This window comes from Polypterus senegalus, chromosome 9 (genome assembly GCF_016835505.1).
Source record: "Polypterus senegalus isolate Bchr_013 chromosome 9, ASM1683550v1, whole genome shotgun sequence".
NCBI lineage: Eukaryota > Metazoa > Chordata > Cladistia > Polypteriformes > Polypteridae > Polypterus > Polypterus senegalus.
In genome coordinates this window covers 31,783,936-31,809,240 of record NC_053162.1, presented here as the reverse complement: position 1 = coordinate 31,809,240, position 25,305 = coordinate 31,783,936, and the positions used below count along the sequence as shown (strand labels likewise).

The 25,305-nt window shown below is 37.0% G+C and overlaps 1 protein-coding gene across 1 annotated transcript in view; it reads right to left on the bottom strand.

Annotated features, from left to right (window-relative positions):
• The window catches only part of aars1 (alanyl-tRNA synthetase 1), a 34,790-nt gene extending 10,149 nt beyond the window's left edge, over window positions 1-24,641 (bottom strand). The window contains exons 1-13 of the mRNA XM_039762840.1: window positions 24,544-24,641; window positions 21,499-21,643; window positions 18,443-18,631; window positions 15,743-15,888; window positions 15,029-15,220; window positions 13,743-13,887; window positions 11,815-11,960; window positions 11,560-11,668; window positions 11,247-11,397; window positions 7,500-7,624; window positions 7,093-7,237; window positions 6,123-6,301; window positions 1,440-1,553 (exon numbers count right to left, since the gene is read on the bottom strand). Coding sequence (XP_039618774.1) covers window positions 1,440-1,553; window positions 6,123-6,301; window positions 7,093-7,237; window positions 7,500-7,624; window positions 11,247-11,397; window positions 11,560-11,668; window positions 11,815-11,960; window positions 13,743-13,887; window positions 15,029-15,220; window positions 15,743-15,888; window positions 18,443-18,631; window positions 21,499-21,642 — 1,785 coding nt within the window. The 5' untranslated portion in view covers window position 21,643; window positions 24,544-24,641. The remainder of the gene's footprint in view (window positions 1-1,439; window positions 1,554-6,122; window positions 6,302-7,092; window positions 7,238-7,499; window positions 7,625-11,246; window positions 11,398-11,559; window positions 11,669-11,814; window positions 11,961-13,742; window positions 13,888-15,028; window positions 15,221-15,742; window positions 15,889-18,442; window positions 18,632-21,498; window positions 21,644-24,543) is intronic.
• Between the last annotated feature and the right edge of the window lie 664 nt (window positions 24,642-25,305).

Below are 25,305 nucleotides of genomic sequence, written 5' to 3'. Positions count from 1 at the left end.
TTAAATGTCTAGCATTTCTTAAACATAATGCACATTTACAGCATCATTACACTAACACAAGCTTTGTGAATGTAGAGCTAAGTGAAGAAGCCAAGGTTGTGGCAAAACTGAAATTATTAATCCAGAAGTATAAATTAAACTGAGTTTAGTGAGAGAAGGCCTCTTTTTAATGAGATTTGAATTTACTGCCTTTTCTGGCACTGGGTGGTGTTAGTAAAGTGTGCAGCAGCCATATAATTAAATATGCTCTTGTTCAATCTGGAATACTTTGAAGCATCTTTATCCAAAACCAATATTCACACATGCATAGGTTATACAGAAATGTTTGCATCATAAAATTATATTACTAGTCATTTATTAAAGCATTTTTCAAGTTCACATTCAAATTTATTGCCACACACAGAGCACAATTAAATTCTTGCTTGTCCGTTTGACCAACATGCAACACTGAACAGGTTCATAGGATAAATGGATATATTTGCTACACTATTTTTCTGCCAGTTCACCATTAACGTCAACTTCATAGAACTAACGAGAAACAAGTGCATGTCGCCCCATGGGCTACTGTACTCCAACCATACCTTCAATAACCTTGTCATCACTCCAAAAGCTTTCCCCTAGATGGCATTTTGAAGGCTCAAAAGAACTGGAAGATCTAGGCTGTACAGTGGATGGGAAAGAACAGTCCACCAAAGTTATAGGATTGCTTACAGCGTTTAAAACGCTTGTCATCTCAGAATGCTATTCTGACGGCCAACTGAGCATATACAGTATGCTAGGAAATGGACTGTTCTGCAGGGCAGCGAAACTAAGTGGGACATTACAAATGAACCACAGGAAAAGTTACAGCCATTTTCTGTTAATTCTGAATGATGTACAGAAAGTTGTGCAAAATCCTTTGTGCAACCGTAATTGTTTATATGCAGTTAAAAGGTGTCTAAACTAAAAGGAATTTTGTTTAATTGATAAAGTTCCCCATTGATTATGATTTAACAAAAACAGATAACTTGGCTTGATGCTTTTTATAAAAAATGAAAACACTGCAATGTCCTAAAGATTAAAACAAAGGATAAAACAAAAGCAAGGAATCAGCAGAACTGAGATTTAGCCCACATAACTCTGAATAAAGGTTGCTTTTAACTACTACATCTGTTGTAGAGATGTATGAAATCATCTTGAACAAAATGAGCTACAAAAAGGATACTTGGCTGGCTCTTCTGAAAGCTGACCGTGACGGTGCTGTTGATTTCCTCAAGATTAAATTACGGTGAGTAGCACTGGCAGGCAGTTTAGCCTGATGGATGAGATGTCGGACTGCGTTAAGTAAGTGCTCAACAGACCTACATGTGACCCTTCTTCAGATTCAACTTTGCTTTTCTAGACTGCTACAACTGCAGGAGAAGATGATTTTCAGGAGGATTATGTAAAGCAAATGTTACCTCATCAATGTGTAGCTTCACTTTGTCACCAACTTTCAGTGTCCCATATACAGTGCCAATGTGCAGAACAAAGCCACCTCTGACTTGCGTATTCTTCACAGTGAACTCCATTTTCTGAAAAGAGCAAGAAATAGACATTTAGAAACCAAATCATTTCAAAATATTCACACTATATGCTTATATACTCTTCAGAGTGCAGCAATATGCACATCATGATAAAAAAAAAATTTTTTATAAAAGGTATACTGTGTGCCACATCTCCGATTGATTGCATGGGACTACCTAAACAAACTAGCTGCATTATCTTTTTCATATAAATAAACTAGTTGAGTCAAATGGCATCTATTTATTTTCCAATCTTCTTATCCAGTTTGGGGTCACAGGAATGCTTTTTTAGTGGTATTTGAAGCAAGGTATGAACCAACTGTGGATAGGGCACCACAGGGCACACTCACACACACTGCCACAGTCATATGGTACCTGGTTTATACATGTAAATGGATATTTTATTATTCTGAACCATGTAGAACGTAACCATCGATCTTTTAAACCCACTTTATCCAAACTTACAGTTGAAGAGTGGAATCTGTCTTGGGAGGACTAGGTGTGAAGCAGAAACCACTTCTGCATGAGCTGTCATTTATAAAGAAAACTAATTGGATATTTTCATATACAGCCTGATGACAGAATGGTGCCCTGTCCAGGGGTTGTTCCTGCCTTCCGCCTGCTGCTAGCTGGTGTAGACCACAGATACCTCACAACCTCCCCTGGAAAAGCAGAATGGATGGATGGATGGATTTTCACATGCAGATAAACATTTTGGAGGAAGTGTATATAGTACAACTAAAAATACCCAAGTTCTAATGTGCTAAATATTTTGTATACTCTTCCTAACTTACAGAATGTCTACTGTCAGTCTTTAAAAAGTTTATGAAATAGAATATTTTATTGAATTTATGGAATTTGTTATGGGGTACCAGATTTTTCCCCTATTTGTTATGGGGTACCAGATTTAGCACCTACAAGCTTGTTTCCATCCATCCATCCATCCATTGTCGATCCCGCTGAATTTGAACACAGGGTCACGGGGGTCTGCTGGAGCCAAACCCAGCCAACACAGGGCACAAGGCAGGAACCAACCCTGGGTAGGGTGCCAACCCACCGCACACACACAAACACACCAAGCACACACTAGGGCCAATTTAGAATCGCCAATCCACCTAACCCAAGCTTGTTTCCCCCCCATTTTGTGTCCCATGAGTAATATTTCATCTAGAACCCTATCTGACACTTCAGAGACAAAAACAAGCAGACAGGTAGAATTACACACCAGTTAAAAGTTTTAGAACACTTCTGTTTTTTCAGTTTTTATGTCGGATAAATTCAATCCAATATCAACAAATTCTTTAGGGTAATGTTCAAGCATCAGCCACAAAGTTGAAGTTACGCAGGGGTTGGATATTCCAACAAGACAATGACCTAAAACACAGTCTGAAATCTACAAAGGCATTCATGCAGAGAGAGAAGTACAATGTTCTGGAATGGTCGTCACAGTCCCGCGACTTGAATATCTTCGAAAATCTATGGGATGATTTGAAGCAGGCTGTCCATGCTCTACATCCATCAAACTTAACTGATCTGGGGAGATTGTGTATGGAAGAATGCTCAAAAATACCTCCATCCAGAATCCAGACACTCAAAGGCTATAGGAGGCGTCTCGAGGCTGTTAGATTTGCAAAAGGAGGCTCAACTAAGTATTGATGCAATATCTCTGTTGGGGTGCCCAAATGTATGCTCCAGTCTAATTTTGTTATGATGCATATTGCGTATTTTCTGTTAATCCAATAAACTTAATGTCACTGCTGAAATACTACTGTTTCCACACTGCATGTCATATATTAAAAGGAAGTTGCTACTTTGAAAGCTCAGCCAATGATAAACAAAAATCCAAAGAATTAAGAGGGGTTCTCAAACTTTTTCATATGATTGTATATATGACATTCGGAATTATTCATTTTATGACCTATACAGTACATTTCGGAAGCGTGGCACTGATGTAACATTATTCATATTATTCATATTCATTCACATGCCTTCTGTGGTTGTAATCAGTGACTGTGTGTTTTCTTTTTTTTTCGGATCTTTCCCAGTCTAAACATTTTGGTGCATGGTGCTGTTTCTTTTGATATTTTGCTGTCAGCCTTCACACATTATACAGTTAATGTCTATATTTTGTCATTTATTACTAAAAAATGAAAAACATTTCTGTTTTAACAATGTTTTTACATAGATTGTTGTAGACACAAAACACACATCAAATTATTTCCCCTTACAATTCTGGGTAGCTCACTCCCAGATAATCAATCAAGGCAGGAAACTGGGAGAACATCTTGCCCATTCTGAGGTGATGGGGGGGATGGCATAGCAGGCTGCTTGCTGCTTGGGCTTATCAGCACATATACAAGACAAAAGAGGCTGACAGAGAGGTGCGAAGGGATTGAAGGTGGGCTGGATTTACGAGTTTTTTCGTAGGCTCTGGTAATTCTAGTGTTAAGTAATCAACAGAAGTTAGGACACCTGTGCAAACTGCTTCAACTTGCAACTTCATTTAATTACTGCAGAACATCTGTAGGTTGTAACTTATTACTTGTTCAGTGAAGAAGGCCCATTTATAATATTCAGAAATTTCCATTTTTTCAGCTTTTGCAAACCTAAACTTTAAATTTAAATCTCTGGCAGTTTACTGCTTACCTTTTCACTATTTTATGTCATTCATTGTATTTCAACTGATTAAATTTGAAGAAAAATTGGAAAAACAGATATTCTAAAACTTTTGACCGGTAGTGTGTATTTTTGTCATAGTAAGTAATTAATCACTGGTATTTTTTTTTCCAGAAGACCTGACATACAGTATATGAATTATTAGCTATTTACACTACAATACAGACATTCTGGGAAATATGAAGTATACAAAATTAGCAAAAGAACTGATACACTTCTATGGTAAACAACAAATTACAAAATGTACAAATGGTGTTACATTCAGGTGTGTTCAGGGAACTTTGAATGTTCTTTATTCCTGTTCTTGAAATTATTTTTAGAGTAATGTAAATACTGTATACATGTGTATTTGTTCAATGTATAAAGGCTTGAACGGTCATGCTTAGGAAGTGTCCTATTCAAATTATTTTTTCCCCCGTGGTTTGCATTCTTTTACTTTTACATTCATAACGATCACTAAACCGAGTGGTGATGATGAGCAACAGGAGAGAGTCAAGCAACCTGCCAATTTAACATCAAGTTTCTCCACATATGAGACTCTGCTGGCATTTCAATACTTTGTGTTGGGGATCTGTTTTGCCATGAGGAGCTGCTATCTGGTGTGTTAAAGAGAAAAATATAAAAGTTAAAAATAATCTCCCTCTCATGGTAAATGAATCAGTAACTGAGGTTGCACAGAATGGTGCAGACAAAAAACATTTTATGCAAACAAACCAAGAAACGAGAAATCACTGCTCTGCATGCTTTACTGCCCTCTACTGGCCTTTTTGAGATAGATGATTTTCAAAAATTGCCAATGCTTTTTAAATGATGATGACAAAAAGGTACTTTGCGTTTTATAAAAACACAGACTCCACAATTTCCCCATGCTCTACTACTACTTTACTTGCCGTTTTAATGCTTTTTAAATGGGAGTTGTAAAATTTCCAGATTTTTACAGCATTCTCATCTGAATGAAAATTGAACTTTCCCAACAAACGTCTTTGAAGAACAAGTCTACCAGACTTTAAAGAAATCAATCCATTGGGTGCAGAGTTGTTTTACATGGACGGACAGATGGACATCTTCACATTTTAAGCAAATGTACCAAAAAATACTGTGAGCATACACAATATATGCAAACATTAGAGTGCTTTACGCTGAAGGCGCAACATTTGGTATGCCCAATCTCAAATTAAGCACAATGCCAAAGATTTAGGGTCCTGAAAAAAGCAAATACACATTTTAAATTGTTCAAAATGTAGATTAATGTGTATTTCAAGATATTTAATTTATTCCCCTTTGTGCAGAGATTGAAGTATTACACTGGACCCTTATCATCTATATCAGAGTTTTACTGAAAAAATACAGATCTTTTAATAGTTGTTAACAGCAACCATGTCAGATTTCCTGCACAAAATAAATAAGAGAGAACATTTATGAAGTTATTATTTTAACAGTTGGTGCTACGCTGTCATGATAAAAATGCTATATATAAAAGAAACTGGTATTATTTTTGGAAGAGAGGTTTATTGAATGTGATCAAATTTTGTTTCACGCACCTTATTTTTTTTTAAGGACACATAACTAAAGAATTTATATTTTAAAATAATAAAACATTCACAAAGCTGCTAAATCCAATTCTGGGTTAAGAACCTGACCTAGCAGCACAGGATCCTAGACATGATGAAACTCTTGACGGCACACCAGTCTGTCCTAGGGGCCACCCACACACCCAATCACACTCACACTTGGCCAATTTATATGCACCAGTTAACCTAACCTGCTGATTTTCTGGAATGTGGAAGGAAAACAAAACAAAAAAAAAGTTGCATTTTGATAACAGTGACATTTAAAATTTCAGTATACTGTAATATCCTTGGCTCCCAATGTTTTACCCCAGACAATAAAAGAGTTTCTTACATCCTCAGAGCTGTCATCCTCACGGACCATGTAGCCTTCATCAAATATCTGCCCTCCTTGCTCAGCATAGAAGCTGGTGCTGTCCAGCAACACTCCGCACTCCTGGCCAGTGGTCACCTCGTCTACAAACATCTTCTCCCGCCGCAAAGCCAAGACAGTCCCCACAGCCACGTCAAACACTGAATGAAGGAGGAACTACAGTTAACCAGGTCACTCGAAAGACATACATGAACAGCAAAATCATGGAATTTATGAATGCATAATGAAAATATGATACATGTTAAAAGTTCTTTAAATGGTTTCCCCTTCCAGTTTCAGATTAGTGCCTTTTCCAGGCTGCGCATCTAAGTCTAAATTCTAGAGTTTCTGCTGCAGGGATGACCAAAAGTTGACTTAGTAGCAAGTGATAAAACTTACACATTTGGAAGGGGTTTCTTTGCCGAAAGAAATGCACAGAAAAATTTTACGTCTTGGTTTTAGCTGAAAATAATGTAAATATTAAAATCCATCCATTCGTTTTCTCTCTCATTAAATTTAATCTAGGCTTGTGGTGGTGGGTGGCAGGTTGGAGAGCTGGAGTATATAGGTGCTAGGCAGAAATCAAACAATGTTTAATAATATATACTACAACGGGATTGATTTACTCATCTGTCACGTGCTATATCTCTCTCTCTTGAAAACACAAACATGTCACTGTCTATTCACTAAGATACAAGTAGACACAAAATCTCAAAAGAATGAATGCAATGATCTTCCAAGACAATATTTAAATAATGCTACCTTCAAAAGAGACTCAAAGTCTATATACATAGTAACGAATTACAGGAGGGAAGCCTAGGAAAGCACATAGTATGGTGGACATGATAGATAGATAGATAGATATAGATATAGATAGATACTTTATTAATCCCCAAGGATTAATACATCATGTGACATTCCTGACAGTGCTAAATACTTAAAAGTTGATTACCATAGTTTCCAGAACCATCAACTCTATAGCTATATTTGGGAGAATCATCAGTGGGCTGAAAATCTTTGGACCGCAGTTCTTCAATAGCATAGATATCAAGCATGATGTGATCGTCATCTCCTGTACCTTTTCCTTGAGACTTGAGCTAAAATTCAAAAATAGAGTAATGATAAAGCATGCAGTACAGTTTTCACTTTGAATATTTGGAAGTTCAAAATGTGTAAGAGGAACACAAATTAAAGGTGTATTACCAAGTTCACAAGGCAACTTTAAATTGTTGTTTTTTTTTTTTTTAAATTATAGATACATGCCAAAAAACTAAAACTACTGGGAAATCAAAACTCCATCATCAAGTATGTGCTGTTAGGGGCAAAGATTTCATCATCTGTCACTTTCTCATCGTTCACCTGTGCAGCTTTTTTCTCTTCCTCAAAACCATCAAGATCAATCTTCATGCCTCTCTCCTCGGCAATGAGAGAAGTAAGATCCAGTGGGAAGCCATAGGTGTCATAGAGTAGCCAGGCAGTGTCACCTATAAATGTTTAAAAAATAAGCAATGTAGAGCCATTAACTGCACTTATTATGTAAAAATAAAGAAAAATGATGTATGATTAATTTTCTTAAACAAAAGTTCAGAGTTCTTAAGAAGTCTTACTGGCACTGAACACACAGGTGTGCATAAATTGTTTCAGAAGATACATCATTATACAGTTATGATGTAATCAGAGCTTAATCTGACAAAGAGGTTGTTTGTGTAAAAATTGAAAGAGATGAGGCCAAGATGTAGGTAAAAAAAAAAAAAAGTGTGATTAAAAGCTCTGATGAACAGCATGAGAGGAACGAGTCTCACAGCTAAGTATACCAAAGACCAAGTAAAGATGAACGAGGGAGTTTAGGTTAACAATTTAACTGGGATAAATCATGTGAATACATGTTAATCTAGTGGTTGTCTACTTTTTGGAACAGCATATCACATTGTCACTAGTTACTTTTAAAAGAAACACTACCAACAAAAAAATAAATGTTCACTTAAAATTACATTGCTCAAATAATTATCTGCTGTAAATAATCACGACTGATATAATCCTTACATTTGCTCAAATGAAGCTTCAATCAAAATGATTGTATTTAAAAAAATAAATATTTTTAAACATAAATACTATTAACTAATATAATTTAACAATATATTGTAGCAGATGGCATATGTAAAGATCTATAAACAAGAATTGTCCAGGATACCAAAATCAGTTACTGAAGACTTGCAAGCAAATGCAGGTTTATGTTCCAGTCAAAGTCATTAGTTAGAAGGTAATCAGTGCTGTTAAAAGAACATGGTAGAATTGTTGATGGCAGCTGTGGTGGTTCCAGCATTTTGTAAACAGCTGCACTCCTGGAATTCTTATGGCAGGAGAATGAGAAATATCCAGAAATAACCAGTTAGCACTGGTTCTGCGAGAGAAAACAATTTATTAATGAGAAAGACCAGAGAAGAATTGTCAGACTTGTTTAAACTGACAGAAAGCCTTCAAATACTAAAAAACAAAATGCAAAAGAAACTAATAAAAACTTTTTGCAACAGTGGTAATCAAAAGGATATCTCTATCGTATATACTCGCAGATAAGTTCTCCCACAGATAAGTCTGGAATTGATTTTACTGTAAAATTTCCGGTCTTCTTATATAATACGCTACCATGGCTGTTCGTTTGTCTGTCTAGGATTTTAAATCACATGTGGCTCGCAAACCGTTTGACCTATTGACCTGAAATTTGGTACACACATACTACGTGACGTCTACTATCTGCTTTCGGGGTGATGATTTTTATTACTCTTTTTATTTTTTTTTTATTCTACTGTAGAATCAAGTCTCGGCAGCGCACAGCAGGGTGGCCGTGCGGCGTTCTCATTCCCTACCATCTTCGCGGTCACTTCTCTTACCTCTTCGTATCTTAAATCATTGTTGAGGCAGATTGAAGACTTAAGTGCCAGTTTAAGTGAATCAGTTTTAACGTGAAAAGATGACGACAGAAGAAGAGAAGAAGCAGGCCGCTAGAGTGGAGAAAAGAAGAGCTGCTCACAACCTCTGTGCAAATGAATCCTAAACGTACCAGAGTATGAAAACTAGGAATGCTCAAGTCAGGTGTGTTATCGTGCAGTACGCTGTCACTGGTATTTTATAATGTCGGTTGTGTATAAGTTGAATTCAGAAAACTTGCGCTATTAGTCCAAGAGATTACGCCCATCTGAGAGAGTAATCACGGAGCACACAGCCTTTGTTTTCTATGTGGGTGCTGCAATGAGCTTTATCAGCATGTGATCCTAACCTCTCTCTCTCTATTGTGCCTACGTGACCACTGCCACAAAATCTGATGCGTCTGAGAAACTGGTGTGAGATTGGAAGAGGCAAGAAGATGTAAAAAAAATTTAAAAATGAAGTGTCGCATTTTTGAACCGGTCAGGGTCTGATTTTATGATCGATTTTTCGGGTTTCAAGACACCCGACTTATATGCGAGTTGTGGACTATGCCCGGCAGTTTATCCCGGCCAAGACCCCCAAGCCACCAGATGGAGCCCTCCCTGCTGTGTGGAGATGCCCCAAATTCCAGCAGGGCATCATGGACTTTGGAGTTGTAATACACAGCCCTGCTGGATAACGTCGGGGCCACCAGGGGATGCTGCAGGGAGGCACAGAGACATTTGGTGTTCCTACAGCCCGGAAGTACTTGCAGGTCACGAGAACGGAAGGAATAAAGTGCTTCCGGGCTGAAGAAAGAAGAGTTTTTTGACCTGGAAGTGCTAGGAAGTCACATGGACTGCAGGTTAAGGAGCACTTCCAGGTCATGTACTATAAAAGGACTGTGGGAGCTCCTGAGCTGGGTGGTAGGAGGGCAACGCGTCTGGGAGTCGGAGGATTGGTATTGTGATTATTATTATTGTGGTTAATGAGTAGTGTGGAGTCGAGGGTGCTTAGTGCACATTATTATAATACAAATAATTATTGTAGCACTTTTACCTGGTGTTTGGCTTGGTACCTGAGGGTTCAAGGGAGCAATAGCACCCCCTACTGCTACACAGTATATACAGTAAATGCATAATGTACTGTATCTAGAACAGCATGGGTTACAGCAGCAGAAAACCACAAGTGATCATGAGAACTGGATAATTAAAGACAGGGAAAACGTCATCTTGTCTAACAAACCCCAATTACTGTTGTGACATGCAGATGGCAGGGCCAAAATTTGGGGTAAACTACACATCCATCCTTTTTTGTGTCAATAGTACAGGCTCGTTGTCGTAGTGTAATGGCATACATTAAGTATCTTAATAGCCAAGCATCATTTTAGTACCAAAGTGTAACAAGGCATTCTTTTTTAGCAATTTAAACCCCATTATGGCAATGATGTACGCACACCTTAAAGAATTCAGGCTGTTCTGGAATCAAAAACTAGGTAAGCATACAAAATAAATAGGCCAGTAATCCTCCCTTAATCCCACTTTGTCCAATGTAGGATTGCACAAAACCAAACCTGTCCCAGCTGCCAGAACATTTAGATTCTCTCAGCATTCCTTCGTCTTTCTCAAATACCAAGCATTCTCTTATTTTAGCTAACACTTTGTCTTTTGCAACCAATCAATGACATATGCCTGTAGACAACTACTGTTACACTAGACGTGATGTTATTTTGGAAGAATTAAGCAGATAGCACTGGCGAGCTTTGTTGAGCAGAATGACCAGATTCCTGTCTAGAATGTTCTAATGTTCAGTAATGTGCCCAGTAAAACTCCTGGTTTATAATAAAATGGGCATTAACAGTGAACAGTAACAGCAAAATTGCCTTTTCGGGCTTAGCTCTTGCAGTCAAGATGATTAATTTTGCAGTAACACTGTAATGTGGTAGTAGGCTTCACGGGTTTACATTTTACAAAATTCAGCTGGTGAGGAATACTGACAGCATTTTAGTGATTTTAAAACAGCAAGCAGTTATTCATTACCCTAGCACTGCAAATTATTTTAATACATGGCATACCAAAACGGTCAGTTCTTGAAACTCAATAAGGTTGTCAAATGCTAAAGACAAGGCTTCAAAACTGTCAAAAATAAGAGCCTTCAGTTTTAGAGTTTTATCAAGACCAAGATACACTTTCAGAACCTCACCTGGGATGACTTGGCTATCTCCCATACTTTGAATCTTTCGATCAAGAATTCTCCGCCCTCTACTAAGAGTCTTAAGAAACTGTGTCTCTTCCTCATTAATAATATCTTTCACCATGTCTGGATCTTTGTTTAGTTCAGGGAATGCTCCTCCCTGAAAATAAGCACAAGTATTACTGGAACCTCAAATCAGAACAAAAAACAAAAGGGGAAAACAAGATGTATACAATATAACTGAAGAGCAACACTAAGAATATGTGTCCTCTACATAATTACAGAAAGTGAGATGGAAGCCCTCGGTAACAGAGACACTTACCAGTGAGTTCACAACCACATCAACAAGTGAGGCAAAGAAACCCTTTTGGGCATTTAGTTTCTCATGAGAGTATCTGACTGCACGACGCAGGATCCTCCGCAGAACATACCTGTGAAAGAAAAGTGGATTTAACACGTCGGCATGGAAACGACAGACGTCAAGACTTTTGTGAATTTTTTCTTTAACACATATTGCTAATTATAGTAATTCATATTAGCTTTAAACATCTAAAAATGTTGTGGTATAAATACTTACCCACGCCCGGTGTTATCTGGACGTCCTCCATCTGCCAGTGCAATAGTGATGGTTCGGGCATGATCGGCCAGAACACGGTATGCCATATCAATTCCATCCGAATCCTCGGCACCAACCTTTCCAGTATAAGGCCGTGCCCCAGTACCCTGTGTAACAAGAGCAGCTCAAATGAACAACACAACATAGATTTACACTTAATTTAAAACATGACAGTTCATCAATAAAATACAATGACAACTGCTAAAGACTACTGTTTGTAGAAATTCAAAAAAAGAACATATTAAAATGGAAACTTAGCAACAAAATGTGACAACTTTCTTTGAAAACTGTATCTTTAACATCATTTGTTTTAACCCTAAGTGTGACTTGGGCTCAGAATTCAGGGTGATGTTTAAGGATCTGCTTTACAGGGTAAAGCCTGGATAACTCTTGGGACAGTATTCTGCTGCCACCTAGTGGATGAGACAATATTATGCTCCAAAAACCATAAATGTTACCATGTGTTTTGCCACTCATCAACATTCATGAGTGGACTGGAGCCTTCAACCAAAATATAATGGTGTGTAAAAAAAAAGCTATAAAGCCAGATTACAAACTGAAACTAAACCTAAACCATTTGTCAAATCAAGAGAGATAGTTATGACAATGTAAATCGCCATCAGTCTTTGCCATGGATAGTGAAACTGATGCATATGGCATGGTGAATTTGGTCCTGTGAAGCTTCACTGCGTGTGGCAAAAAAGGCAAAAACATTGGGATCAAATAAATGGACAAGAAAGATGTTAGCCTACTAAGCACTCTTCACAATGCAGCAATTGTCAATGTTCACCCCAGGGGAAATATGAAAGTAACTAAACCTTGCCTTCTCATACGCAAGCAACAGAAAAATATTTTAAAAATGAGCAAAGAAACAGACTTCTACTGTCCTGATCGTGACATAGTGCATTGCGTTGTCTACTGCTTCAAAACATGTAACATGAAGGATGTATATGCATTACTACAGCATTGGATACTCGACATACATTTCCTACTGTATTTATGTTGACATTTTAATATTAACATGTTTTAAAAAAAAAAAAGCAATGAGATTTTTCTTGTTGACGTGGAAAAAAAAATCACATTTTATGGCTCATTATTCTGGGGGAAATGTAATGCTAAGGAGGCATACACACATATCAGTTCTTATTTGATAAATAAGAACATTGATAAAAGTTACTTTAGGCCAGCATCACATTCTTCTGTTGATTGTCAGTCACAGCCTTCATTTAGACAAGTTCTTAGAAAGTTGTTGATAGTCATACTAAGAGTCTGTGGCTTCCAATCACGTAGTGTGACATTTCTAATGACTCAGTCTTATTGCTCTGTGGTTTGGCACAACAAAAATCATACAAGCTTACTTCATCTTAAGCCATATTGGCGCAATCCTGTGTGAATGAGAGCTGATCACCAATGACCATTCAGTGAGAAGTGCAAGGCGGAGGCAAGGAAAGAATTAACATGGAAGTTTTGGATTGCATAAACAGCAGAGAAGCTTGTTTATCTGATGGTCTGTGTTTCTCTATTCACAACAGAATGAAATAAAAAGGCTAAGATCACAGCTGAACTTGCCAATACGGAAAAATATTTGTATAGTCCCCAACGCTGTCAGGCTGGATTAACTGGCTGTAAAAAAATGTGGTGAGATCACAATAATTAGAAATTTTAAACTATGCAGAAGAAGCATGAAAGTGTCATGTAATCTCTTGTCACCTGCTATTCCTTCTCTTGTAATCTGGCATCCTCAAGAAGAGGAGGTTCAGCAACTGCACTTGTTAAATGCAACAAGATCTCGGATTTGAAATCAATGGAACTGATACTGGCTTATCAGTATTTGTGGCTCCGAGATAGAATTCCCGTCTTTGAAAGTACTTTGCCAAATCCAAACTCACCTTTTGAATGGCATCAAAGTAAGGCAAAAACAGATCGGTGTCGTAATTGGACATCTTATTCTGCAGCACTGATACCAGCCTCTCCAAACCCATTCCTGTGTCAATACTCTTTTTAGGTAGCAGTTTCAAGGAACTATCAGGCTCCCTGTAAAAACAGTAAACAGCAAGACCTGTCTGTAATTCTTGAAGACATAAAGGAAAAACAAAATACTGGTAGAAAAATGTTTGTCAGCCCTTGGACTGTGGACAAAAATCTGATGGGCTGTGAGCTATAATGAACTAATTTCTTTAGTATGCTACACATAAAAGGCACAAAATTAAACCAAGTTAATGATCAGTATATTTAAGCATTCAGTAGGTAGTTCCAAATAATAATAAAATATCTGTAAATATCAGAAAAATCATAAACTTTAACCATGACTAACAATAACATTAAAAGTAAAGAATACTACATATTTATTTGCCTATATAGCAAGACCTTGGACACTTCTCTTAAAGTTGATCTCTTTCTCTGTCTTGTTGCCCATTGATTGACAATACAAAGTGATTGAAATTAACAATCTCTTGTATTGTAATATTAACCAAATGTTCACAATCTCATAGACCCCCAAAAGAGGACATTTCAGAGGAATCACAGCATATGGCCCATTTCCAAGGTACAAAAGCTCCTTACACAGTACAGTCCCTTCACCGCACAAGGACAGCAAGCCAATATCAAAACAGATATGATGGTATTTTCAAAATAACTACCAGTAATGCACCTTATTGATGTGCTAGATAAATATATCACATTCTCTCGAATGTTTCTAACACAACAGCTGAAAGTTAATGACAGATGCATAATTATGATCATATTGATTTTTCACTTAAATAGTCACATAAGCTGGGTGAAACGAATGGTCTCCTCATTTGCTACTGTCCTCTCTTCCCATTACTACTAGTTACACAGCATTACTTGTTGTTTTTACTATAAATACTGTACATCCAATTAATAAGATTCACAATGAACTCCCAAATCATTGAGAAATCTGTGCTAGGAAGGCAAATGTAGTGGAATTAGCAGAGACTGGTGGGAATAGACTTTCTGTTTTCACATGCAAAAGTTAACAGTCTGTAGATAAAACAAGTGAAACTGTGGGTGTGTACGTAGGGATCATCTCATTTTCATATATGTTTCTTTTAATAAAAACAAAATTAGGATTTAGAACCAAAACCACCATGTGTTATGGTTATTATATATATATATATATATATATATATATATATTGTGTGCTTCAGTAAAGTACCTGTTGAATTGGATAAAGACAAGATTCCAGATCTCCAATACATTGGGATCATCCTGATTAACAAGATGAGCTGCATCACGACCTCCAATACGATCAAAATGGATCTCACTACATGGGCCACAAGGTCCAGTGTCTCCCATTTCCCAAAAGTTATCCTTCATGCTTCCAGGTAATATGCGGCTTTCATCCATCCTATAATTTGAAACAAGGGAAAAGAAACTATTAAGAATGAAAGTATGTACAAAAATACAGCCTAACAGTATAATTTATAATACACTTCTTCAATTTGCATTTCAATAACCTAGTGCATATTTTTAGTATTTATGTAAGTGATAACAAGTCACACCCTATGATTGTGTATCCTAAATCTTTACATAAAATATAACTACTTGAAAAAAGATTGAATATATTAAAATAATATTCAAATTCAAAGTGTAGCCTGGATAAAAATATGAGCAGAAACACTCCATGGAGTGCTATTCTCCAGTAAAATGCTCTTAATAAGAACCCTTACAACATGTTTGATTTCTGTAAGATTTTTGGTAGCATTTTACATCATAAAACATTAAAATTAAAAACGACTGAAATCTCAAATGATATGCATTTTTAACAACATTTTTGGTGCATTATCTTAAATCAGCTAGAATGAACACAACAGCAAAAAAAAAAAAAATGAAAAAGAAACACATGATTTGTAAAGGTAAGCACCCTCACCCCAAGTCCAGCCAGATCTGCTTGCACTCCAAGTCAGGCTCCAGCCCAGCTTCTTCGTTTCCTCCAAAATAAGTTACGTACAACCTCTCAATTAAAATGCCAAACTCCTTAGTCAGCAGGTCCAGTGCTAACTGACAAGCTAGATGCTGTGTCAAAGAGAAGTAAACCTCAGCACCAAACATTACGGGTTGAACACTTAAACCATTAAGCATTGCATAGCTTACTCTACAGTACTTAAAAAGAAAGACATTTTATAAATGCTAATACTAAATAACACAAGTTTGTGACATACTGTATTATAAATCCTAGCCAAATAAAACAAAAAGACAAAACATCTTACATGTCTGAGAATACAGTATGCCCTTGTGAATCAACTTTGCTAAGAGATTACCTACTTCCAGTTATGTCTAAAGTATACGGAGTCTCACCTAGAAAACAACTTTTCAAATGATCTTGCTTAAGAGGAGTTTATCTGTATTTTCAGACACGATTTTCCATGCCTCTTTCTTACTTTTAAGTCTATATGATGTTCTATGACTGTCTGAGCACAACATTGAATGTAAAAAAAACAAGCGATGACACTAAAAGTGTGCAACACTAGAAAAGCCAATATGAGAAAAAAAAATGTAACTTTTCACATAAATTACTTCAGCTGTTAAGTTATTTTTTGAAGTACAAGATCAGATTTTAAAAAAACATAACATTCTCAAGTTTACTTAATAAAGGTCACTAAGGACTGCGGCCTGTCCTGGTAGCTTTGGGTACAATGTAGGAACCAACACTGGACAAGTAACTAGCCCATGACATATCCCACTCACATACACTCAAAGATGGGCCATTTTATAGTTGCCGGTTTACCTAGTCTGCACACCTTTGAAAAATGTGGGAGGAAAACCAGCGTAAATGAAGAAAAATACGCATAGACAGGGAGAACATGAACACTTCACATGGGCAGTGATGGTGTGTAGGTTTCAAATTCCACAGGCTGGAGCAATGAGACTAAACTACTACACCACTGTATCATGCCTGGTCAGACTTGGAAGTTGGTAAAATCTTTATTGGCTTATGGGTTTATTGACTATTGTTACGTGTATAGAGTACAGCATAGCTCTGAAATAAAGACAACCAGCAACAAATATTCATGTGGTAAGGCAATAAAACCACTTCTCATTTAAGAATAACAAATATCAGCAGTTACAGCACAATTGTAAAAAACGGCTTCTACTTAAAGACAAGTATAAAATAATTTTTTTTGGGAGAAAATGTCACTTTAAATCACTGGAAGAGTTCCAAATTGTTTATGAGGACTCAAGGCTTTTAGGCTTTAAATTCAAATTATTTTTAAATAAACATTAAACATAGCTGTTTATAAAAAGGAAACCACAGTAAGTCTAGCTGGGCCAGTTGATAAAAAATAGAAATTCAATATCTGATTATAACTAAACTCAAAAGCAAAAGAAATCAGACAATTCAGGGTCCGTTTTAGGGTTACAGAGCCTTTAGAAAAGGAGAAAGTGACCCTCAATTAGTTGCCAATCTGTCATAGAACACTTTCATGAAAACTCCTCATACTCTGCCAAATTAGGGTAAACGGAAAAATACCAAGAAAACACTTTATTAATGACTGTTGATATCGTTTTTTTTTTATTGTGGTTAACATATAACATTTCAAACAGCTTACTGTCAGTATACTACCGTTTCCTTACTAAGCTTAACTTTCAGCTTTGTATGAAAGACAGTGCAGTGACAACTCAGAGGATTTAGTTTCTAACTATACCACTTAACAAGGAAAAGTTGTAAAATCTAGAAATTATTATCTGTACTGGTCCACCGCCAATTTTTGTTGCGTAGGAACTTTCTCATCAGAGCCTGCAATACACAGCATTGCTCTGGTTGGTTAGCTATCAACTACCAAGTGTACTAAGCAAACTTGTTACCCTACATTTTAACCTTGAAATCCCGCATTACCCCTTTGGATTAATTAGCAATCAAGGCAAATAGTGGCACAGTGGCTAATCCAGTCCACTCACAAACCCAGCATTCTGGATTCAAACCCTATCATATCTCGTTACTGTTATGTGTGAAGTTTGCATAGTCTGCCTTTGTCTGTTCCTTTGTGTTCTTCAGTTTGACCCAGTTAGGGGTGTGTGTTTAAGTGGGCCCTTCCATAGACTGGTGCCTTTTTTTAGGGTTAATTTCTGTCCTGAACCAGAAGCTTCCAAGTGGACCATGGAATGTTAGGCTGTTTTTTATTTTATAGATGACTTTTGTTAGATACCACACAAATATGCTGCTTTTCGTTGTTCACTATCAGTGTGGGGTGATAACCTTTTTTAAACTTCTATGTTTTTTCCTACAGTATTTATATTATCTAATGTCCCACATTATACATGAGACGTTCTTGTCGGCTTTGTAAAATGTCCTTCTATAATGTGATCTGCAGAAGTCATGATACAAAAGGAGGACGGAATGAAGACCATGACATTGTACAAATCCTCTTCACCTCACAGGTTGATAAATGACTCACTATATGTTCTAAGTTAGGGAATCAAAGTCAATTTAAAATATACTTCAGTTTCAGTTTTTCATTACATATATGTTACTAATTTGATGGTCTACATTTGAAAGAAATCACAGAGATGTAACAGAATTTTGCACAAAATCTTATGTAACTGACAATCTACTAAAAAGCAAACTTACCTTGAAATAGTCACCAAATGACCATGAGCCCAACATTTCAAAAAATGTGTGATGATATACATCTTTGCCAACATCATCCAAGTCGTTATGCTTTCCTCCAGCACGAATGCATTTCTGAGTGTTAGCAGCTCGTTGCAATTTTGCCATAGGATGTGTAGGATCAATGGTATTTAAAAAAATTGGTTTGAACTGCAGACAAAATGTGTTAAAATGAATTAGAAAAGACTAAGGGAATACATACTCGGTTCAACATAATACGTCAAAAAAAAATTTACACCCAGTGGCTCACTGAATAGCTGCATAAACAAAATGTCAAAATACAATCATTGCAGTTAAACTGCCTTTTATACTGAAAACAATACATTACCTTAAGGCCATGTTATATTATGTGACTTTTCGAGCTTTTATTGATTTTTAGTCAGAGGGGACTGGGCGGTCTCTTGGTCTGGAACCCCTACAGATTTTATTTTTTTCTCCAGCCTTTGGAGTTTTTTTTTGTTTTTTCTGTCCACCCTGGCCATCGGACCTTACTCTTATTCTATGTTAATTAATGTTGACTTATGTTTTTTTTTTATTGTGTCTTCTATTTCTCTATTCATTTTGTAAAGCACTTTGAGCTACATTTTTTTTGTATGAATATGTGCTATATAAATAAATGTTGATTGATTGATTGAGTGATATTCAGTTGTAGCCTTCATTTACATAACCTTAGCAAGTTGGTTGCATTCGGCAGCTAGTTCCCATGAATCTAGTCCATGACAGGTTTGATTTTGTCTTTAGTCAGAGGTGCAGCCTAATGTGGGGTGCAGGGGTGCCCCCCCAAATATTTTAAAAACACTACTTAGATTAAATAGGTAATATCAAATAATCATGAAATAAATGTGCTTATTTGCACAATGTGCTTGGTGTCAGTGCATTTCAACATCCATTAAAAATTGCTTACTATTTGTATTTATTTAACTTCTGTGAGTGTAAAACAAAACAAAAAAAAGTATATAATTCCGTAATGTAAGGATGCTGGCCAAATGAGAGTCTATGTGAGTCATTGATCTTTTAGCAAGCAGGTGACCTTAGGCTGCCCATTAACTGGTTGCTTTCAGATGTTTTTGGGGACGTGGCTCTTGACATCCACCTTTAACATTATGTAACTACAGATGAACGAGGGCAACTTTAGAGATAGCAATTTTATGAAGAACTTCAGAAATAAAAAAATCAGGTTATTTCTTTAATGGAACACCCCATCTTAAATCATAAGATAACAGAGTTTGGACCAGACCGACCCGACGCAGAAAAGTGAATGAGAACGAGATTACACATTCTTTCAGCACTTGTTATGGCAAACGGTGTTGGCTAACTGGGTGTGGTGTAAGTAATATCTTGTTTTTTTTTTGCTTTCTCTGTTTGTTGTTTCAAATTGTTGGTATCGAAGCATTGTGGACAATGGGGGTATGAGACCTAAAACATCTTTCTGAAAAATGCAAGCGGCATGAAAATAGCCACAGTCATCTAGACAATAGCATGAGGCTAAATTTTTTTGGCAGGCTAAGTACTGCTGAACAGCTACGTAGATGATGACTACAGGATTGGCTTTGGAAGGCACAACAAAGAGTTAACCAAAAATTGTTACATCCTGTCCAGAATAATAGACTGTGAAATTTTGTGGAGCTTTTAAATTGGCTTTGTGTGGCCATGATGACAGCAAAAGCTCTAATAAGTCTGAAGTAATCAATCCTTCCTCAATCCATGCATTACAAAGGTTGAGAATACTGTGGTGCCTAGACCTGTTATGTAACAACAATTGCCTCCATAACAAATGGCCTTCTTAAGTATTCAAAATACAGAATTCATTTGACAGTGCTGTTTGCCGTACGCTATTATTGGTATCTGTAGTTTGGGTGCTATCATGCCAGTTAAGTGTTTTTTTTTTTTTTTGTTTTTTGCATTAACGTAAGGCCATTCTTTTAGTTTTCTTATTATAATAGCCAAGATAGATGGATTTTTATTTTTAACAGTGGAGTCTTTGAATTTGTGTGTGTGCACCTTCCAGTGTTGTATGCATTGCTGAGTTGGGTTTTATTAGAAGAAGATTCCCCTTGTTCGGCTGCTGATGGTCAAGTTCTATAAATTGCCTTATCTGGGTGAGAATTGACTCTGCTCCGTTGGGCCCATCAGCAAGACCCTTAACTTGCAATTGCTTCATCCTGTGTATGACGTTAGTCTGCACCCTGCCCTACAAGCAGGTTCTCCAACTTACAGGGAAAACATTGGGGTTGATGGCAGGATTGGCACCCGCTGCACTTGGGTCCCAATCCTGGTGGTTCGTCTTGTGGTGGGTGCAGCAACGTGCTATCAACGCTCTGTGTGTAGGCAACATTACAGCTTGAGTATGTGTTTTTTCTTTTCTCCTGAGCTATGAAGTGCTGCTTCAGCATGTCCCCAAAAAATGCACCCTTGTCCAAATTTTTTTCACCAGCCGCCACTGGGGGCAGCTCTGTATGCATTAGGGCTAACAGCCAATGAATGTTCACCTGAAAGTGCAATACATATAATGCAGCAATAAGGAATTGGGAAAACAGGTGCTTTGGATCACACAAACAGAAGAGAAGCTTGTCTATCTGATGTCTTGTGTTTTACATACCAAAACAGAACATAAAGAAGAAACGAAAAAGGAATGAGACTGCAGCTAGCCATGAACTTGCCATAACTGTTAACCTTTCTTACAGCACTGACTCTGTCAGGATGTCACAAAAAGAGGCAAGCACAACTATGCTGGAAGGTCGGCACTCAGCCACTAAGTGCGACATGCCCAGCCATTTTTAAATTTTCTTTTGTGAGTTGACACAGTCTGGCGGCAACATCAGCAACTGCAGTCAGCAAGTCTGGCATATCAAATGATTAGAAGTCACATAATGCAACATCAGCTTTAGGTAGATCAATTAGCAGTGCATGAAGAAACAAAAAACGCTGACTTCTAGAATTCATGAAAAGGTAAGACAACATCAGTGTTGATTAACTGAAAACTAATCGATCAATATTTTTTATTTGTAAGAAATTACCTGATTCATGCCAGCATTCGCAAACAGCAGTGTGGGATCATCCAACGGCACCGTAGCAGAAGAGTGCACATACTCATGATCATGCCTTTTAAAGAAGTCAATGAATTTCTGTCGAATCTGAGAAGCTGTAAGTGTTGAGTCCATTCTATAAATTGAGAAGAAAATGCAGACAAATTAGAATAATAAATCTTTAAACAATGCCAGCATGATATTCTTCATCTATTTCAACTAAACTCATGATAATGACCTTACAGATGTTCACTTTCTCAAATCACTGCAAAATGTAATGTATAAAATCCTTCAAATCTATGTTCATTAGTGACAAAGTACCAACAAAGACCATTTTACTTAAAAATTGAAAGAGCAGTTCTGTGTTTTTTTTCTAAGTGATATAATTTAACATAATTCAAACCTTTGGTCACTATACCTCACAATACAATAGCAAATATATTTTACTGGCCCAGCAATAATAAATTATATCATAAGATATGCTACAATTATTCAACATGCAGTAGTGGAAATTATAAATAAGACTGATAAAAAAAAGGTTAAAACTTTTTTTAAGACTTTTTTTGCCCTGCTGGATAATAAAACCCCATAGCCGAGATATACAGTGGAAGTCTGAGTTGGTAGTTGCTTTCTGGTTCTTCTTCTAGTCAATCTTTATCATTTATCTCTCCATTTTCGGGACCTACTTTTTGCCATTAGTGGATCGAAGAAAATCTGGATCTGTTTTAGCAGTCCTGGGAGAAAGAAAGGTCTTGAATCTAGACAAAACACTAGTTCTTCACAGGGCACAATCAGGCATACCCCACACTTAGTTATATTGAGCTAATTCAGAACACCCATTCAAACTTGCACAAATTGGGAATATACAAATTTCAAACAAGAGAAACCACTAAGTGCTTGGAAAACGTGAAAGCTCCACTGGACTTTGAAGGAGCCGATGATCAAATAGTAATGGGGACATCACCAACAACCGTAACAACCTTCTAAAAATCTTTTCATTCATTTTTTTCTGAACCGCCTTACTTCGATACAGGGTCACTGAGGGCTGAAGCATTCTTTAACAGCATCCAGTGCAAATCGGGAATCAATTCTAGATGGGGCAATAGTCCACCACTCATACTGAGTCAATATAAGTTCTCCATTAATTAATGAATGCTAACTTTATCGAACACTGTTAATAACTTTGGTAGATCAAAACGTAAGGAAATCCAACATATAAAATATATTGAAAAAATATATAAATGCATGTTATGTATATAATTTTGAATTATATTTTGTGTCACAAATCAAAAGTAAGCATTCAAAACGACCCATTGACTTTCAATATGGCAAGTGGGGCTCATGGAATTCCAAACTGCGCTCATGGTATTTATAGTACTAAAATTAAATTAAATCAAATGACCAATGAGCTTCAAGAGGTAGGGCAAGGACTGTCAACAAAGTTGACCTAAATTTTTCTTGTCGACTTAATCTCAGCGGTTTGGTGTTTCTGATTCAATAATGTATGTGTGTGTATATGTATGTATACATATATATACATATACACACACACACACATACATATATACATCCATCCATCCATTATTCAACCCGCTATATCTTAACTACAGGGTCATGGGGTCTGCTGGAGCCAATCCCAGACAACATAGGGCACAAGGCAGGAAACAAACCCAGGACAGGGCACCAGCCCACCACAGTGTATATATTATATATTTATATACACACACACACACACACATATACAGTACATACACACACACACACACACTTACTTCCCTGTGCTGAATATCTAAAATGTATTACATTTTCATTTAATTACTTAGTATGCGTTTTTGATCAAGGGATCTTACAAAGCAGATCTAATCCAATTATTCAAGTCTGGGCCCAGAGCGCCAGTGCCTGTTATGGCAGCAACAAACCCTGAATGACGCATTAAACAAAATATGCCACTGGCGATAAATTGTATGGCACTTGTACTTTCTTTGCACAATGGAACTATTTGTATACATGCTATATAACTAAACCCCAACAGTGGCAAACCTGACAATGTCACTTAGTCTGGATATTCTTGGACTCTAAATAAAGCATATGACGTTTAAAACAAAATTGATTAATGTGCCGTGACTCAAAAAGTGTAAACAATATATTACAGCTCATTTCGTCTGCAGAAGCGGTTAGTCGGAAATATTCCTGAGCAAGACACAAAAACCATCTGCTTTCTCAATTTACAATCGACAATTAACCTAAAGCTCAGGTAGTTGAGATGAGGTTAAAAAACATACAGGCACGCGGAGACGGACAGAGACCGGGCTCGCGTTTTGAACTGGGACTATAAAGGAACAGCGCAAGCCACTGCGCCACTTCCCTTGCTAAATTTATTTTACTTTCGTTTATTCAAAATTACAACAAAATATACATTTCCTAAATAACAGAAAATAGTATTTCGAATGTCTTAAAAATTTTTAGTACAGGTTGCAAAAAAAAAAAAACTTCATGGAGCATTAACAGGTTTGACTAGCTGCACTTGTCTGGAGGCAAGAACTACGAGGACTTCCCAATATCTTTTAAGTAGACCAAGCACATTTAGGAGGATCTAAAAAGTCCGATTTTGCCAAGATGGCAAATTTCCGTAAAAGACAACTTTTCACGACCCTTCTGTCCTGTGCGCGAAGTAATCGGGCGGTCAGTTTAAAATGCAAGGACAGTACAGTGACAGTGCGAAATAATAACAATTGGATTAGGATGATGTGGCGCGGTCAATTCGGTCGTGGCGTAACATAAACGTGGTACATAATGAGATCGTTAAAGTGCATCAAACAGCTCAGAGGCGTTAACGTATATCTGCGTGCAACTTATTTTTTTTACCACTTTTCCTGTATAATATCAAATAATACATGGATCGACACGACATGCAATTAAATGAAATAAAATATATACTGACTACCCAACAGTCAATTAATTTAAAAACACGAATTAAGTAGACTAAATTCTATCCAACTGTTTCGTATTTTAAAATAAATAAAATAGTAATTTTACCTGAAAGTGCCTCTTAAATTTAACAACTAATGCCCTCACACACCACCGGCGCAGAGAAACCACACTTTGCGATGGACCGCCCCTGAAAAACACAATTTGCTATATCTGGTAAATCTTTAAAAAATGCGAAAATCCATTGGGTAGAATTGGAATCAATCATAGATTCGGGTTACCGCCCTCCGTAAGAACTAGGTTGTGCGTAGCGCATGTGGCTGATGCAACTTAGACGTTCCCGGTGACACATGACACGTGACTGCGGTCTTAAGCAGCTGCCCCGCGCTTCATAAGCAACAAGGTTTGATAGTCTATTTAAGAAAACATGGACATTGGGCACGTTTGTGCATATATGTATATATATATATATATATATATATATATATATATATATATATATATATATATATATATGACTTAGGTCACTGAAATATTCGTATTCGTTAATGAGATCATTTTAAATTAGATACGTTTGGTGTTTTAAGCGCCACTTAATAGTGGATACCATGAAGCCGCATTTGATTTTCCATCCATCCATCCATTATCCAGCCCGCCATATCCTAACTAAAGAGGCGCAATATTCGTATTCGTTAATGAGATCATTTTAATTTAGATACGTTTGGTGTTTTAAGCGCCACTTAATAGTGGATACCATGAAGCCGCATTTGATTTTCCATCCATCCATCCATTATCCAGCCCGCTATATCCTAACTAAAGAGGCGCGGGGTCTGCTGGAGCCAATCCCAACCAATACTGAGCGCGCGCACA